The 19,148-nt window shown below is 39.9% G+C and overlaps 1 protein-coding gene across 1 annotated transcript in view; it reads left to right on the plus strand.

Annotated features, from left to right (window-relative positions):
- Positions 1-19,148, plus strand: part of nav2a (neuron navigator 2a) — a 106,226-nt gene that overhangs the window by 34,437 nt on the left and 52,641 nt on the right. The window contains exon 3 of the mRNA XM_063013335.1: positions 17,376-17,493. Coding sequence (XP_062869405.1) covers positions 17,376-17,493 — 118 coding nt within the window. The remainder of the gene's footprint in view (positions 1-17,375; positions 17,494-19,148) is intronic.

Genomic DNA, 19,148 nt, shown 5'->3' on the forward strand with positions numbered 1-19,148 from the left:
CATGGACAATTTAGTGTCTCCAATTCACCTCACTTGCATGTTTTTGGACTGTGGGAGGAAACCGGAGCTCCCGGAGGAAACCCACACAGACACGGGGAGAACGTGCAAACTCCACACAGAAAGGACCCGGGCCGCCCCACCTGGGGATCGAACCCAGGACCTTCTTGCTGTGAGGCGAGTGCTACCCACCGTGCCGCCCTGTCAGTATTGCTGAGATTCAAACCCAGATCTCAGAGGTTGCTGACTAGTGTAATATAATGCTGCCCCACCAGAGCACAGCTCGCACCATAACCACAAAGTCATTGAAGCAACTGGCCTTAGGTACAAACATGGACCAGTGCTCTCCTGCCAGGGTTTGGAGGAAGTTTGTCTGAATAGTGAGGCATAGTTTGAAAACCTTATCTGCTGGAACACACATCTAACTGTCCACAGTCGAACAGGTTTTAAATGACCATTGGAATAGGAACTGATGTCCAAAAAAAGTCCCTGCTATAAAACGGGCCTCATAAACCTTGAGTGATGATGTTGCAAATCTAATTGACAAAAGTAAAGTCTTCTGGAGGACATGTATAAGTGTGTGTGTGTGTGTGTGTGTGTGTGTGTGTGTGTGTGTGTGTGTGTGTGTGTGTGTGTGTGTGTGTGTGTGTGTGTGTGTGTGTGTGAATGGGTTTGGATGAATGTAAGTGTTTGTGTTGAAGTTGGTGTGTGAATAGGTGTGTGAGTGAATGGATTTGGATGAACGTGTATGTGTGTGTTCAAGGTTATTTTTAAGTGTGTGAAGTTGTGTGTGTGCTTGTAAGTGTATTAAAAGGCTGTGTGTGTGTGTGTGTGTGTGTGTGTGTTGTCATGTCTGCTAGGCAACTACTCTCTGAACGTTTTCAAATACCATTTAAGGCCATGTCAAAGTAAGGACAAAGTATGTGTGTTAGGATGAAATGGAACACATACTCGACACGTACAGTTTCTAAACACACACACACACACACACACACACAAATATACACACTCTTTAGCGCGCACTCACTGTAACACACATCCCTTACCCATCATTACTGTGGCTCATGGCTGTATCTCTTCTCTCTTGTTGGGACGAGGTAAATATAGCTTTTGTGTGTGTGTGTGTGTGTGTGTCTGTCTGTCTGTGTGCCTGTGGGAAGGTGGATTAGCTGCATGACCACAGCAAAAATCTGCAGATTCCGATTTTAATACAGATTTCGTCTTCCTATTATATATGTTTTTAGTTTTGGAAAATCTAAGTACCTGGTGAGCCAGCAGTTCAGCTGGGTCAAGGTCAGTTTAGCCAGGGTCCCTTGTGTCCGGTGCTTTAAGTTAAGCTCTGGACCCACTGAAACCCTGATCAGAATGAAGCACTTGCATTAGATGAATAAAGGAATGTGATAGACAGTAGCATACACGTTCTAATCCGTAAACCTGTGCATTTATTTATACGCAGGTACACAGTGATTGGTGAGTGATGATTTAGGTTCTTTCGCCCTCTAGTGTCGAGACTGTAAACTGCATGGTGTTGAAATTTAATTATATATTTATTTTTATTTGGATTTTAACGTCATGTTTTACACAATTTGGTTACATTCATGACAGAAACGGTAGTTACTGGTTACACAAGATTCATCAGTTCAGGTTTAAAGTCAAACACAGTCCTGAACAATTTTATATCTCCAATTCACCTCACTTGCACGTCTTTGGGCTGTGGGAGGAAACCGGAGCACCCGGAGGAAACCCACGCAGACACGGGGGGAGAACATGCAAACTCCACACAGAAAGAACCTGGACCGCCCCACCTGGGGATCGAACCCAGGACCTTCTTGCTGTGAGGCAACAGTGCTACCCACCGAGCCAACGTGCCGCCCACATGATGTGGCGTGAACTGTACATGTTTACAATTATGGCATTTGGCAGACACTTTAATCCATATATTATATTTATGTCTGTAATATATTTATACATTATAATCTATGTCTGTATGCCATGCAAGAAGTTAAAGATTAAGAGCCTTGCTCGGGGGCCCAACAGTGATAACTTATCTGTTGTGAATACTAGTCTAGTACATCAACACCTGAGCTACCACTGCCCTGGTCCCCTCTCTGTCTCAGTGTAGAAGGTGTAGCTCTGTACCCCAGAGTACATTCATGCCTGCTCGTAATCTGTTCTTTCTCCTTTAACATCTGTCTGGCTGTCTCTCTCTCTCTCTCTCTCTCTCTCTCTCTCTCTCTCTCTCTCTCACACACACACACACACACACACACACACACACACACACACACACACACACACACTTTGCCCGTGGGACCTGGACGGCGAATGATTTTGATGATCTTGGCATTAGTTTTTGTGATGATGTTTTGGGACTTTGACCCTTTTTGACCTTAGAATGATGGATGATCACATGGCCATTCTGCTGCTTTCCAGGATGCAGCAGCTGCTTTATGTGACCCAGTTGGGTTTGATTATTATACACACATTTATTGTAAAAATGTATTCGTTTATTTGTTAATAATATCATGTGCTTTTTGTTGCATCATCAGGCTTTTTGCTTAACCAATAGAATTCAATAATACTAATAATACTTATAATAACAGCAGATCAACTTGCAATCATGCAATAGCCTTTATTATAATTATTATATTACTGTTTATGGCTCGGTGGGTAGCACTGTCGCCTCACAGCAAGAAGGTCCTGGGTTCGATCCTCAGGTGGAGCATTCCGGGTCCTTTCTGTGGGGAGTTCATGTGCATGTTCTCCCTGTGTCTGCATGGGTTTCCTCCGGGTGCTCCGGTTTCCTCCCATAGTCCAAAAACATGCAAGTGAGGTGAACTGGAGATACTAAATTGTCCTTGACTGTTTAACATTTAACCTGAGCTGATGAATCTTGTGTAAGCAGTAACTACCTGTCCTGTGCTGTCATGAATGTCACCACAGTGTGTAAAACATGACGTTAAAATCCTAATAAATAAATATTCTGCCATAATCTGTTTTAATGTGAATATAAATAGGTTGTTTAAAATGTCCCAACAAATCAGTTTATTCAATAAAGTACAAACTTTAACTGGCCACTTTATTAGAAATACTGGAACAGGTTTTGTTTATCTTACACATCAGTAAGAGACTGGGTATTGTTGTTGGTGCCAGAATGGCTGGTTTGAGATTGTGCTGACCACTGTGGATTTTTACACACAACACAAACTCTTGCATGTTTTTCATTTTTTTTCCATGTTTACTCCAGTGTCCTCCGATCTCCCACCTAAGCAAAGCAGTGTGTGAGTGGATCGGCATTCTGTTCTATCCAGGTGTTTATATTTTAATTATTAAATGAGATGTACTGTATAAAAACAATGCTACTATTTGCACTTCTGGTAGATGCTAACTGCATTTTGGTGCCTTGTGCCTGTACTGAGCAATGACAATAAAGTTAAATCTATCTAATCTACGTATAAAGCACAACTGTCTATAGTTACTATAAATGCTTTGATTTTAATTGAACAAATCAGTTCCTCAAATCAGTTCCATCAGGTAATTAGATTTCTTTTATCAGTAAGCAGAATGTGAATAGCAGCACTAATTACTATTTAATAATTACATGCTAATAAAATTATTCCGCTAAGCTTCTTACAAATGCAAATGATTAAATTTTCCGCTCTCTGTGTGTAGTTGAACTCTGTGTTCAAAACTTTTAATTAGAGATAAATAAATTTCCCTCTGTATAAAGAAATCCTTATTAGTACTACGGCTTGTTAGCATAGTCACTATCTAGTAGTGTTAGTGATTCCCAGTGGGAGAACTAATTATTATTACCTGTTTTGAATGAGCTGTTTTTAAAATAAATGTCAAAAAATTATATTGGCAGAAGAAGCAAGAAAAATGTTTGTAATTCAGTGTAGTTTTACTTTGCTTTTTTTAGTCGACTGGTTTCCTCACTGATGCTTACATAAATGTGACCACTGCTGGCTGGTCAGGGTGCCTGTACGAGAGGTCACCCTGAAATCAATCCATAACAAAGCTCTTACTGTTTAAGGGCCTGTGGTAGCATAGCAGTTAAGGCACTAGACTAGTTATCAGAAGGTTGCCAGTTCAAGCACCACCACTACATTGCCCCTGAGCAGAACCCTTAACCCAGAATTGCTCGAATTGTACTCGCTTTGGATAAAAGCGCCTGTTAGATAATGTAAATTATCAAATAATATCAATTAAATAATTATGAAAATGAAATCAGAACATGAATAAGAGGAGTTCATTGCTTATTTACGATAAACACTGATATCCTGGATATAAAACAGACTCGTCTCTACTGTACTCTACCCCAGTCAGAAGATTTCTTCAGCTCTTTATTATCATACATTATTTCATTTGTGAAGTATGACATTTAAATGTAAATCAGTGCTAATCCATTTACCCCACTCTTACGCTCCTGCAGTGTGTGTGTGTGTGTGTGTGTGTGTGTGTGTTATGTCTTTTTTTGCCCCCAACAGCCTGAAATTAGGGACCCATCTGCCCCCTCCCCAGCCCCAGCGGCAGATGATGGGGTGCATGAAAACAAAAGAGCAAAACACACACACACACACACACACACACACACACACACACACTCACACACACATAATTAATCCATCCTGTCTGCAAAGGCTTAGATTCATGTTTCTATTATTATAATCTCTCTATTGTGTCTCAATATTCTCATTATACCAGCCTCTTAAGAATGTAATAGGTCAGTATAGGATCAGTACTGGATCTGTACCCCTTCAGTATTAGATCAGTGTTCGATTAGTATTGTATGAGCATTAAAATACTAAGATCAGGATTTAGTGGAAATCATTTATCAATTGCTTTTTCAACAAATATGAAGCCATTTTGGCGTTTATCATCCATCATTAAGCAGACGAATTACAATTCATGCAGGGTTGAGGGTCTTGCTCAAGGGCCCACCAGTGGCAGCATTGATGGGGCTCAAACCAACAATCTTATGATCACTAGTTCTGTGCTTAACGGTCCAGGATAATAACACCTCATACATCCTGCTAAAACACATCAGGTTCTTTTCTCAAGGAATTTTCCAACATTTCATACATTATTCAGGTCACACAACAGAGATGAATGAAGTTCTTCTGAAGCTTTGCTTAGAAACCTTACAGACTTATTTTTTAACCCACTTCTGATATTTTCCACCCCCTGTAACTCAGAGAAACAACATAGTGGTTTTGGCAAACTCCGTTCTGGTGGGCTGCACGAAGGGGTCAGTGTGGGAACAGACGAGAGAAGCTTTTGAAACTGAAGTGAACGCTGGAACTCGGGCAGGAACTTAAGTTTCACTTGTAATTAGTGGGATTGGTGGGTTCTGAACGAAGCGCTCACTTTCTCCTCGTCCAGCACTATTCGGGAAGTTGGCAGATTTAAAGAAGTCGATACTGGCAGAAGCTGAGCTAAAAAATAAATGATGTTGTTTTACAGTGTTTGATGTTTTCTATATATTTATCTCTGTGGTTGGACAGAGGGAGAAATGGAAAAAAGAGGGAGATGAAAGAAGCGTTAGATAAATCACACTGAATATTCTGCTCGGTTGCTGCATTTCAGCTGTTTAATGCAACATTTTGCTCAGTTTTTTATTTTTATTTTAATCCATGGATAGTAGCACATAGTGGTGGGCTTGTGCATTAGACCACTGTGTCACTCCAGTGCCCTTTTATTCAGGCTGCTAATGCATTAATAACAACCTTACTATGTAGGGATTACAGAAATATCAGACGGGCACTTAAATACTGATACCAAGGATGGAAACCACATCTATTTTGTTTGGATTCTGTTTGAGCATTAGTAGTAATAAGTACTTATTAATACTAAAACAACTCAGTTTGTATTTTCCTTTACAATCCATGGCAAGTCCATGTCCAGCATGACACATAGCCAAAGCCCATCACCAATAGGGTTTCAAATCCTGGATTCCAGTGGAAGTGGGCAAGCATTATTTATTGCTGCACCCTTGAGCTCCATAAAACTAACTATACATTAAATAAGGATAAATAAATAATCTTAACATTTATAACATTCATAATTGTAATTATTTTATCCATAAACTTCATGCCACATACTACCAGACCACCAAGTTTGTGTGCTGCTGGTGTTACTGGTTTCAAGCAGGTTAAGTACAATATGGAGCATTTCAATAGAAAACAACATACTTGCTTACAGAGGGAATTTAGTCCTCATTTTAGCTGGATCAAGTCTAGTGTATAAAAAGCTCCTGATTATCTGCATATCTACAACTACGTGCAGTGATGAAGTTCTGATGATTTGAAATATAAGGAAATGATTAAATAATAACTGTGTGCTCATGTAAATGTCAGTATATCTGAGAGTAGAATTATTGGTTTAAGCCAGTTTAACAGATTTTTGTTGAACGTTCTGTTATTCAAGTAAGACATTATTATTAAATCTATAAATATAAATGAGAAATATATGCAAAAAATAGTAAAACATTTATAACAAGCGGGAATACTATAGCAGTGAATTTCATTACTTAATTCAAATAAAGAGTTTAATCCTCGTTTATTTATTTATCTCATCACAGACTAGTTCACTAATATTAAATATATTCAAATGAAACTAAAGCACACCTTGTTTTTACCTCTTCTTGTTCTTTTTAATATTGCTTTATTATGGAGCAGAATTGTTCTTGGACTGTTAATTGTTGGTACGAGGGTGAAGAAATTACTCTACTTGGGAAAATCTGTACTTTACTCTGGATAAGAGCTCCTGCCCAATTCTGTAAATGTAAATGTAAAGCAGGTGGCAGAATAGAGCGAGGTATAAAGATAAAAATATAGAAACGTCAGGACAAGAATAAAGGGAATCCCTAATTCACACACTTCTCAGCTTTGTTCGGTGGTTTGGCTCGTGTGTAGGACTGGTGTCTCCTCCCCGTGTGTTTTTAAGGGGGTTGCAGGGGTTCAGAAGCAGCTGTTACAGTCCTATTAAAATGAACTGAGAGGAGAAAGGAGGAGTCTCTCATTCTCTCAGTGTGCGCTGGAGTGAAACAGACCAATATCACCGCCACACTGTGATCCTGTGGGCGTGTGTGTGTGGGGTGTATAGAGTATGTAGGGAGGATACATGAAGTGTATAAAAAGTATAAGAGTGTATATAGGAGAGTCTATGGAGTGTATGCTGAGTGTATAGGAGTGTATCTTGTATCTGTGTGTGTGCTGTATTATGAAGATGAGTGTGATTCTGTGGAGATGGGAGCAGAACAACATCAGCATGAAACTGGTAAATATATTTATATAATGTACTTTTGGCTTAATCTCTTATATGTAATATAGTCAAATACACAGTCAACATACTATAATTACCAATAATAATAATAATAATAAACATAATAGTATTAATAATGGATTGGCTCAGTGTGTTGGTTTGTATTTATGTTTTGGCTTGGCTGTACGAATCATGTTAAGAGTAGCGTCCTGCATTTCATTCTGGTCAGCAGAGAGGGCATGATTGATGATTTATGTGTCGGTTCATTTTAATTGAACAGTTAACAGTCAGTTAATTCACTCCAGGTTCTTCTATATTTTTTTAATATATATTTATAGATAGATTGATAGATTGATAGATAGATTGAAAATGTATTGGCATTGCTTAGTACAGTCACAAGGCAACGAAATGCAGTTTAGCAAAAAACCCCATAGAACATCAGTAAACTTATATGACTATGGTGAGTATAATAATTATAACTACAGTTATTGACATATGTGGTATTAGAATATATAAACATTGTAATATATAATAATAATAACAACAACAACAACAACAATAATAATAATAAGCATAAGCATAGGATCGGGTATACTAATAACTGTAAGTAACTATACATAGGGTCTTAATAGGTATATAATAATGCAGATATGTGTGAGGACCTAGTTTCTTCCTCTCAGATTCACCAGCTCTGTCTGGCAAAACTGCTTTTCTCTGTGAAACTACGATGCCAGGCTAGATCCGGTCTGGTTTTTGTATTTTAAAGCGAATCAGCCAGCGTATTGGCGGTTTGGGGCATCACTTTGGGGACCACTCTGGATGAATAAGTCGTCCCAGAGATGGTGTGATGACACCTTTTCAGAAGCGGTCCTCATGTAGTGGAACCATGCTGAGTGTGGGATGTGACAGTTGATGCTGTCGGTGCCCCCAGCTTGTGTAAGGTGTGGGGCTTCCTCTCACGATTCAGTAGTTACATACATGTTTGCTTACATGGTGCTTATATGTGGGTTTGTGGTTAGGTGTGTTTTGCCCTGTTGTGGGATTTTGCTGCCTCAGCTCTCAGTCATGAATCCCTGGGTCAGATTGCTCATGTTGTATTTTGCTGTGCTGTGTTACAGTTCATAGTTTCTGTACAGAATGATGTTCATGTGTGTGTGTGTGTGTGTGCACTTCTGATACTTTAGGGACCAGTGAAGTGTTATAAAGAAATAACAGCTTTAAAGCTTCAGATCGAATGTAACGATGTTGGAGTGTTGTCACTTCAACCAGCAAAAATAAAAGTGATATTAGATCCACATTAATGTTTCATCATTACATCACTGAACTGATATAAAAAACCTCAGATTGAATCTGTTTGAAGGGAGGAAGTTATGAACGGATGGGTGGAACAAGCAGAGTTTAATTTGAAGAACCCGACAGAACAGCAGCAGCAGTATGGATTTTACAGAAATATAATAAATGTGATGGAAGAAAAATAATCAAACTAAAAACTATTATACTAAAAGCTTTATTTTATTAGAAAGTATTAACATGGACTTAGTAACACACACACACACACACACACACACACACACACACTGGTGTCCCTCAGACCTAATGGGGTTTATTGCATGTCTGGAGATGAGATAGTAACGATGCTGATTAATTATGCATTACATCTGGTACATCTGGACCACAAGGGGTGCAGATGGTTCAGGGGTCCTTCACAGTTCTGTGGATCCACGGAACATGAGTTGAATACCTACCTTAAATTTGGCATGTTCTCCTGATGTCTGTTTGGGTTTCCTTTAAAACATAAAAGCTGGCTGCTCTTAAATAACCCTTGGTGTGAGTGAGGGAGGAGTGAGGGAATGAGTGAACCCAGAGGTTCTACGTTTGCGGCTTTAGCAGACGCTTTTATCCAAAGTGACTTACAATTATGCCGGAGTCAATTTGAGCAATTGAGGGTTAGGTGCCTTGCTCATGGGTCCAACAGGGGCAGCCTGGCAGTGGTGTGGCTTGAACCGGCAACCTTCTGATTACTAGTCCAGTACTTTACCGCTGAGCTACCACTGCCCTAAATAAATGAATGAATGAATAAATAAATAAGCTTAACCTGAGAGAGAGAGAGAGAGAGAGAGAGTGTGTGTGTGTGTGTGTTATTGATTAGTACACAATAGTTTATAAGCCCATAAAACAGAGATTGATGTGGCCCACAGCTGATCTACATAGAACTCAGCTGATGTGTTTGAGGTCAGTCAGTGAATGGACAGATGGAGTATGATTAGCATGTGCGTGTCTAACGTGTGTGAATGGAGAGGCATCGATTAGCGTAGAAATGCTAATTATGTAAACATGAGACACGTGTGTCATTCGACCACTTCACTAGGCGCCTTAATTACAGCGATATAAACAACCGCCTGAGATATCATCTGTATATATCATGCCATAACTCTCCTGCACACAAATGCACTTTACTTTACTACAATTTCTCCAATGCACAATTTTATACGTGAAGTTTTGTTAGTTTACTTTTATATTTCCATTCATTTATATTTATGGCATTTAGCGGGCTCAAGGACCCAACAGTGGCAACCTGGCAGTGGTGGGGCTTGAACCAGCGACCTTTCGATTACGAGTCCAGTACCTTAACCGCTAGACTACAACTGCCCCATTCCATTCCATTGCATTTTTGTATTATTTAAAGTTTGTTACTTTTACATTTTAAGCATTTTGCAGACGCTTTTATCCAAAGCAACTTACAGCACTGTGACAGTATACTGTCTAAGCAATTGAGGGTTAAGGGCCTTGCTCAAGGGCCCAGTAGTGGCAGTCTGGCTTTCATAGGACTTGAACCGCGACCTTTCAATTACTAGTCCAGTGTCTTAACCACTACTGCGTTTAGGGTGCTGTCTATTAATGTTTAAATAAATGTCTATCTTTATATTAGGGCTGCACAGTGGCTCGGTGGGTAGCACTGTCGCCTCACAGCAAGAACTGCCTTGGTTTGATTCCCAGGTTGAGCGGTCTGAGTTTGCATGTTCTCCCCGTGTCTGTGTGGGTTTCCTCCGGGAGCTCCGGTTTCCTCACACAATACAAAGACGTGCAAGTGAGGTGAATTGGGGATGCAAAATTGTCCATGACTGTGTTTGATTCTGAATAAAGATTCGGATTCTGAACTGCAGCCCGGCAGTCAGTAGATAAAATCAGAGCGTGGACACTCAAACTGTACATTACTGGATCAAACATGCCACAGCAGTGTTGTTACTCTATTAAAGCGTTATGTAGTGTGTGGTTTGGGACGAAGCCTTTGCACTGAAGAGAGTGTAAGAGACACAAACCGTTCACCTCCACTGCGAGGACGTAACGTCAGCATGTAGATATCTGACCTCAGATCAGACAGGAGGAGAACAGCAGGAACTGTTCGAGGTCGTGATCCCTACATAATTACAGAGGGGGGCAAACTGCACTCGGTTCAGGACAGGATTGGGTGGAGGGGTTCGGAAATCGGGGGTTCGGAGACTTGAAAGTTCTACGCTCCTCATTATAATTCCACCTGTTACAATTAGGAAATTTTGGCTGACCATTAATAATTAGCCATAATTAAAACTAGTGTCCTGTCCCCCTTCTAATGCACAACATGGGTCAAAAATGACCCATATTCATCCATTCAAGAATATTTTCATATGCACATTTGTCAGTTATTCATGTATTTGTTGTCTTAGCTAATAAAAGCTATCTATACTAGAATATGTAAACAGCTAGCAAGCAAATAGTATTGGACATATTCAAGATTCAAGAGCCTAATCTTTGGTTGTCTTTCAAAAGATCAGTAAATATGTTTTTGACTACAAACACTTACAAATGTCAGTAATTTCTGTCAAATTCCATAGTAAATACATAAAGGTCATTTTTGACCCATGTTGTGCATTAGAAGGGTAGTGATACAAAAACGATTTAATTGAGGAAGTTAATTGTTAACAAGTTAACAAGTTAATTGAGGAATTCATGGAAGCTTGAATGACGAAATTAATTTATTGCAAAGATGTAGAAAATAAAAACTCAGTTGGGTCACTTTTGACCCAGGTTGTGCATCAAAGGCTTATGTTTGAGAATAAAAATAAAATGTATTTTACAACTAATAAAGTACTGTAAATGTTCTCATTAAATAAATGTGCAATTAGCCAGTTCGACCGTAAAGAAATTGAAATCTTAACAGGCAATAAAGTTTTTGATTGATGCACCAAAAACCACGTTGACTTTGGACATCACTGAACTGTTTGAAATAAATATTTCCGATGTTGAAAGTGCCAGTTTTGTTCGTGTTTGACGACAGTTGTTTTTTGAGAGTCTGTGATGACAGGCAGACTGTTATTATATTGAATACTACACCGTAATATACCACACATGTAGTACCAACCCACCCCGCTCTCCCCTACAGACCCCCTCAGGTTAGACTCACATTCTCTACATGTGAGTGTTATATGGTGACAGGACTGTGTGAGGTCAGTCCCAACCAGGTGTGTGTACTTGTCTCTGTTTGACAATCACTAAGTGTGTGTGTGTGTGTGTGTGTGTGTGTGTGTGGCAGCAGGTGGGTGTTACTCATATAGTCTGGTGGTTTTGGGGGTGGAGTTAGAATCAAACACACAAGACCGTCCCGAATTTACATGTGTCATCTCTTACAGAGACGCACAGACAGACACAGATAGAGGTACGAGACCAAATTCAAAGGGATTCCTCCAGGACGGTGTTTTTACCAGACGGGACGGCAGGGCGTACATGATGGATGTGGAATGATGAATGAGTGAAGGTCTCTAACACCTGAAATAGAGCTGTTGAGAGAGAGATGTTGCGCAACAGCATGTTTCAGGGCTCAAACGATCTGGAACACCTTGGCTGTTAATCAGCTCTGAACTTGAACTGATTTAAATAGTTTTTATGTATTATTTTTATGTGTTCTGATGATATCTGATAATCTGTGGACTCATGGCACTGGGAGATCTGTGTGTACCGGAAAGAAACAACAGTTGGATGTTCTGTAATCATTACAAACTGGTAAGAATGAGCTAAACCAACATGTATCAAACTTAAAATAGAGCCGTACAGAATTTAACCTGTTAATTGAATCAAAATTCTACTTGGTTTATTAATCAGATTAATTTAATTCAGACAGGATTTAATAAGTGTACAGTTGCCAATGACAACAAAAGTCAGACTCAATATTACTGTACTGATGTACAAGATATCCTTAATTGATGTTCCAGTTCATTCCAAAGCTGAATATTACATAAACGCATATATAGATATTATAATAAACATATAATACATTTAAAATTTTACATATACATTAAATATACATTTTATTGTCGCAGTCCTGTTCTTTTTTTATAAGGACGAACCGAATGACATGTAGGGGGGTTTAAAATAGAGCTGTGAGGTTAAGGTGGGCTGTTTTCATGTAAGGAATATTTTAAGGTGGTCAGTGGGATGAAAATAAAGTGTTGAGTTGCTCATAACTAGGCGGTGGTTAGTTTTAATAAAATAATTACCTTGAGCAAGAGCTAAATTCACATCAGCGTAGTTTATATCAGCAGCGTTTTCTGTTACACTGACCTTTCCATCACTTAGCTGTAATTACTAACCAAATTACACTTAAATATGTGCTTATAACTGCTGCTGTGGAGCTTCTGTGTGTGTGTGTGTGTGTGTTACAGTATCTAAAAGTGTTTTTATAAGTGTGTATGTCAGTGTGTAGGCATGTGTGTGTGTTCGTGTTTGTGTTGGTGTGTTTAGTTAATTAGTGTGTGTGTTGGTATGTGAGCGTATTAGTGTGTGTGTCTCTGCTGGTGTGTGATAGTTTGTGTCCTTTTGTGTGTATTAGTTTGTGTGTTGGGATGTGTATTTGTGTGCTTGTGTGAGTGTGTGTATATATTTGTGTGTATTTGTATGTGTATTAGTTGGTGTGTGTGTGTTGGGTGTGTATTTGTGTGTGTATATATTTAGGTGTGTAAGTGTGTTGGTGTGTGCGTTAGTCTGTGTGTTACTATATGTATATGTTTTTGAGTTAGCGTGTGTGTGTATTATGGTGTGTTATATTGTCTGTATGTGAGTGTGTGTTGGTGTCTGTGTATTTGTGTCTAGGTGTGTGCTACTATGTATGTAGGGGTGTGTTCAGTGTGTGTGTGTGTGTGTGTGTGTGTGTGTGTGTGTGTGAGTCAGAGCATTACCTCTATAATTAGGGTAAAGTGAGTATAGGGGCTTTTTAGGAAATTCCTTTAATGTTGCTCAACCTCAAAGCTTTAGGAGATAAAAGTAACGTAAAGATGCTCTGCTGACAGATCACTGACCTGTACTGTGTGTGTGTGAGTGTGTGTGTGTGTGTGTTCACAAACAAATAACTGCTATAGAAACACTTGTTACATGTCTAAGTGGTGCAGAGAGACAAAGTTCCCGGGCTGTGAACCTCACACTAATGTTCTGGTGCCTGTATGTTAAAGGAATTATTTTACTTAAAGTGTTTCTAGTCCAAACATCATGTTTACTGGTTTCAAGATTCAAAAATTAAACTAAAATTATAACTATACCACTTTATTCAGTGATTGGACGTAACAGAAGTTCCAGTTACCGAAACGCTGCATCAGATCTTAAAGTTTTTGCTTGTGTTCAGCTAGAACAGAATTTTTCACAACTGAAAAACTGAAACTGTCACATGCAGTCTTAAATTTAGGCTCGTTCCAGTTTAGTACTGAACTCTATACCAACTCATGTTGAGTCCAAGACTGAATAGCTGAGACAGGATAAAAACTTCCTAGGATTTAACTTGTATACGTCAGACGTGTATCTGATTGTATTATAACAATGATTTTAAAGCAGAACTAAACATTACACTTACTCGGGTTGATGTATTTAAGAATTTATGTGATTTTGGTGAGATTACGTAGAAATCAGGGGCCATGCCAGGGATTTCGAGCCCTTAGAAAAGATATCACATTGGGCTCCTCCACTCCAGGCCATGCCAATCCTGAAAACATAACACTGCATACAGTAAAAATCACTATTCGAATGTGAGACTAAACGTTACCCTGTTTGATTTATGATTAAAAAATTTCAAGATTTGATCTGAAACTTTTGACAGACACAAAGTTACCAGAGTTAAAAACAACGACCGACTGACGACGCCCCTCTGAGGGACCCTGGTGCTCGTTACAGCAGGGGTGCAGGGGAATTTCATGACGAGCCGCTCAGCTTTCACTGATCGTTTAATGATCTCAATAAAAGCCACAAACATTATAAAAACTAAATAATAGCTGTGTGTGTGCATGTGTGTGTCTGACGCAGAGCATGCTGGGTAAATGAATCATATGGTCACAGCGCTTTGTATTCTTTATAGCGGGGCAGCCCACTCCCACCACCATCTGATTCAAACTTCACATGACGCTGCATCATTGTGTTTCTGTTCTTCTTATTATTATTGTACTCTTAATCCCTCTCCACACACACACACACACACACACACACACACACACACACTCACTCACACGCACAGCTAAACAATGCTGTCTGACAATAGGACCTGTATAGGGAACCCTCCTAAAAGAACTTTTTATATTCCAAAGCCAGTTCTGATGTTTGATTGGCTGACAGGTAACATTTCACACCACTGAACTACAATGTGAATTACAACAAGGGGCTCGGGAGCAAAACATTAGAATAGCTGCTAAGGAGACAAGAAAAAAGAAAAGAAAAAAAATATGGGGGAGCAAAACCCACAAAAGCTTCATGTTTATTACTCATAAAATTGATGATTCAAATCCCATAAATAGTGAAACTGTTACTTCACAAAACTGAAATAAATCCTGTCGGTCTGTAATGATACTCCTCTCAACACCAGTAATTTAGGTTGTGTGTGTGTGTGTGTGTGTGTGCGCACCTGTTGTATCCCCATCATTAGAACCCCTGACTCATTCCACTGAGGAACAGTCACTAAAAGTGGAACTTTGTTCTACCGCTAACTATATATAATATACTATACTGCAGGTCATCCTCCCTCTGTGTGTGTGTGTGTGTGTGTGTGTGTGTGTGTGTGTGTGTGTGTGTGTGTGTGTGTGTGTGTGTGTGTAGAGGCCCTTAAGAACTGTAATGGACCTGAACTCAATAATTAACAGCAGTGTTCACATACAGTGTGGGCCAAAGCTCTCAGACTACAAGTGTAAGTGCTTTTATTTTGTAATTTTCACAAAAGTAATTGAAAGCTTTTCATTATGACCAGGATCAAGAGGTTGATAAAATGAAATGAAAATAAAATAAACTGTGTAATATGATCGGGGTGTTCAAACGTTGACTTAGGACTGTATTTCTTTTATTTTCTATTTTATTGAAGACAGTAGTCTGCTCAACCATTTGGTTAAGTTTACTTTAAGTGTAAATACTTGGATAGCTGTCTAAAAGACAGATAGATAGATAAAGTTAGATAAGCTGTATGTAAATACTCTTGTTTGAGCCGTATCTAGTCCTTGGTTAACATGTTAAACTCAAAAATATTGGTATATCTGTAAACTATATGTCAACTTGAAGCTAGCAGCTGAAAAATCATCAAATGGTACAGACTGGAACCAGAGCTGGGGTCTCGAATACATCGTATCGAATCTCAGCTCTGCCTGCCGGCTGAGGCTGAGCGGCCACATGAACAACGATTGGCCTGTTGTTCAGATATGGGCGGGACTAAGCCGGATGAGGTCTCTCTCACATGACTGGTGCAATTACGACCTCTGCTGGCTGATTGTTGGCACCTGCACAGAGATGAGAAAAGAGTGCTGTCAGGGTGTGTCTCTCCGTACACAACGCTGAGCTGCACTGCACTCGTCAAAGTGTAGGTGATAAGATGCGTACGGCTGCTGCCCACGTGTCGGAGGGGTGTGGGTTAGCTTCGTTCTCCTCAATCAGAGCAGGGATCGGCATTGGTGGAGAGGAAGCGTGACGCAATCGGGCAAATGGACGCGCTAACGGAGAAAAAGGGAGAAAATGCATAAATAAACAACAACTGTGTTCACTAGTAAAAATGTCAATTGTTTGTTGTTGGTATCGTCCCAAGAAACTAAGAAATTAAAATAATGAATTTTTTAAACATCATTTTCTTGGTTAGACTATTAAAGGGTTAAGTGCATTTCTCTTCCTTCAAGCAGTTTGCTTCCAAAAAAACCCAATAAACCCTTAAAATTGATCCAGTTATAAAGATGGGACAAAACAAACCTGCTAACTGGTGAGCCATCACCCGAAATCAAACGTTCTCGCAGCAAACAAGGGCCAATTTTTGTACAATGTTAAGAACATGAAAGCATGAAAAGTGCCAACCCGTTGTTTGCACATATTCTGATTGAGTGTGCATACCTTCATCCCACCCGACCATGTGTGTAATGATTTAGCCGGCAAGTTTGCTAACTGAAATGCTAACGTGATAGCTTAAAGATTCTATTATTCTTAGCTACATTAGCATCACAGTTCCAGTGCAAAAAAAAAATGCCACAGCAGACGTGATCGACACTGGGGCCGAATCAACAGGAAGTGATTAAGAACCTGAATGAGAAGTTCTTTACTAGCAGGTCTGAAAGTTCTTTCTCTGTTCTGATCTGATTTACATGCAGATTCAGTTGTGACTGACCCATTAGTGGGAAACATTTACCACCCTGTCCTAAAACTTTGTTCCTGGACGCTTTGATGTGAACTTTAGTGATTAAAACTGTATTTGTGGGGCAGTTTTGTGATGATGTCATTGTGTAACGAGTCGCCCGGGTTAAAGCTTTTTTTAAAAACACTAATTCAACGTGGGTCCTTTCACATTATTCATTCTGTTAATCCACCACCCCCCTTCATTCTGGCCCGACCGAGGGGGGGCTGTTCTCTGAGTTTTGCCCCGGCTGCACTGAATAGGGCGCATGAATAGGGCACAATGGATGGCATTTGAATACTCCGCCTAACAAAAGGACAAACACTCCGTTCGCTCCTGTTCCTCCTTTTTAAGCTCTCATATCTGCGTGCCGTAAATCAAACCCAAACTTTTTGCTTCAGGATGATTTTTAATGCACGTTTTTGGATATTCGGGTGCCTAAAAGTTGCTCCCCTCTGTCTGACAGATCTACACTGACTGGGCCAATCACTATTTGGCAAAATCGGGACACAAGCGGCTGATTAAAGATCTGCAGCAGGATGTTTCTGACGGAGTGCTTCTGGCTGAGATCATCCAGGTCGTGGGTAAGAAACCACCTCTGTATTTTTATCACACCACACGAAGCATGCATTTGCATACACCAAGCTTAGAAATGCCGTGTGCAGCTGTAGAGATCCAAGCTGAATAATTATTCGAAAATATATTCAGTAAAAGTCTCTGTTGGATTTTGGTGTAAATGTTTGTACCTGATGCTAAGCATTGACAATGCAGATATTTAAAAAATGATGGATTGATTTTGGATCGGATTTGATGCGTCTGGACATATTTTCTCAGTTTCCACCTCACAATAAAGTCATTAGGTGGGTTGGCAGCTCTGAATGATCAAAAGATGGTTTTGAGTAGATGGGTGGGTGATACCCTGTTAAGGGACGGTGCCCTGGATAGACTTCGGATCCACCGCCACTTTGATCATGGCAACATTAGATGTAAACCAAGTTGGGTTGTAGTTTTTATGTGCAGTGTTGAAGTATAGAGTGTGTGGATGTGACATTTAGGTGTGTATTCATGCTGTGGGGAAGTTTTAGAGTCGGGGAAACCTTTATCAAAATCAAAGTGGCCTAAAATATGTGGACACCTGAGTTTGTTAGTGATCCCATTTTAAAAACATGGCGATTATATATAGTTGGCCTCTCCCCCTTTGTAGCTATAACAGCTTCTAAAGGCTTTTCTTAAGATATTAATACCTGTCTGTCTGTGGGAATTTGTCCCCAGTGAGCCATGGTATACAGCCTGAGAAGGCCTGGCTCACAGTCGACATTCCAATACATTCCAAAGATGTTAATCGGGGTTAAAGTCATGGTGCTGTCTAGGCTGCAAGAGTTTTTTAACATCAGATTTATCAAACCATGTCTCGTGCACCAGGGTACAGTCATGCTGGAACAGAATAACGGCATTCCCCACACTGTTTCCACCAAGCTGTTATACCCGTTATGATTTTAGGCATCCCTGGAGCTGAGAGGGTTAAGGGACTTGCTCAAGGGCCCAACAGTGGTTGCATGGCAGAGCTGGGATTCGAACTGTCAACCTTGGCAAAAGCTCTTCCAACTAGGCCACCACTGTCCCAGAGTAAGAGGGGAGGCTAATATTGTCAGGAAGGAATGGGGAGGGGGGCAACATAATAATGCCCAAGGATTTAAAATAGGATGTCCAGTGAGGTTATAGTCAGGTGTCCACAAACTAAAGTGTAATTTGTTGTTACTCATATTGCTCTAACACAGTGCTGGATAAAGGAATTAAGAAATGTTTACATATGGAGACTATAAAGCTCTTTTGTACATCACAAGTGAATGAATGCTGTAAATGTAAATGAAGCACATATCTCACCCGAGTGCTGATATGATACTGAGCATGAGTAGAAAGCCTGGTGTACCTGGTGCACAGTCCCTTTATGTTTGTTATACATAAAATATAGAAGGAAAAACGACGCTAAATAGTAATTATGGTATGTGAAACGGCCTCAGTCCTCTTTAACACCATTTTTAGCAGACGTTATTTTCATTTCATTTCATTTTCAGCATTTAGCAGACGCTTTTATCCAAGGGTTAAGGGCCTTGCTCAGGGACCCAACAGTGGCAACTTGGTGGTGGCGGGGCTTGAACCGGCAACCTTCTGTTTACTAGTCCAGTACCTTAACCACTGAGCTATCACTGGCCCACGTTACAGCTTTCAAACACTTTTT

This window comes from Trichomycterus rosablanca, chromosome 17 (genome assembly GCF_030014385.1).
Source record: "Trichomycterus rosablanca isolate fTriRos1 chromosome 17, fTriRos1.hap1, whole genome shotgun sequence".
Classification (NCBI taxonomy): Eukaryota; Metazoa; Chordata; class Actinopteri; order Siluriformes; family Trichomycteridae; genus Trichomycterus; species Trichomycterus rosablanca.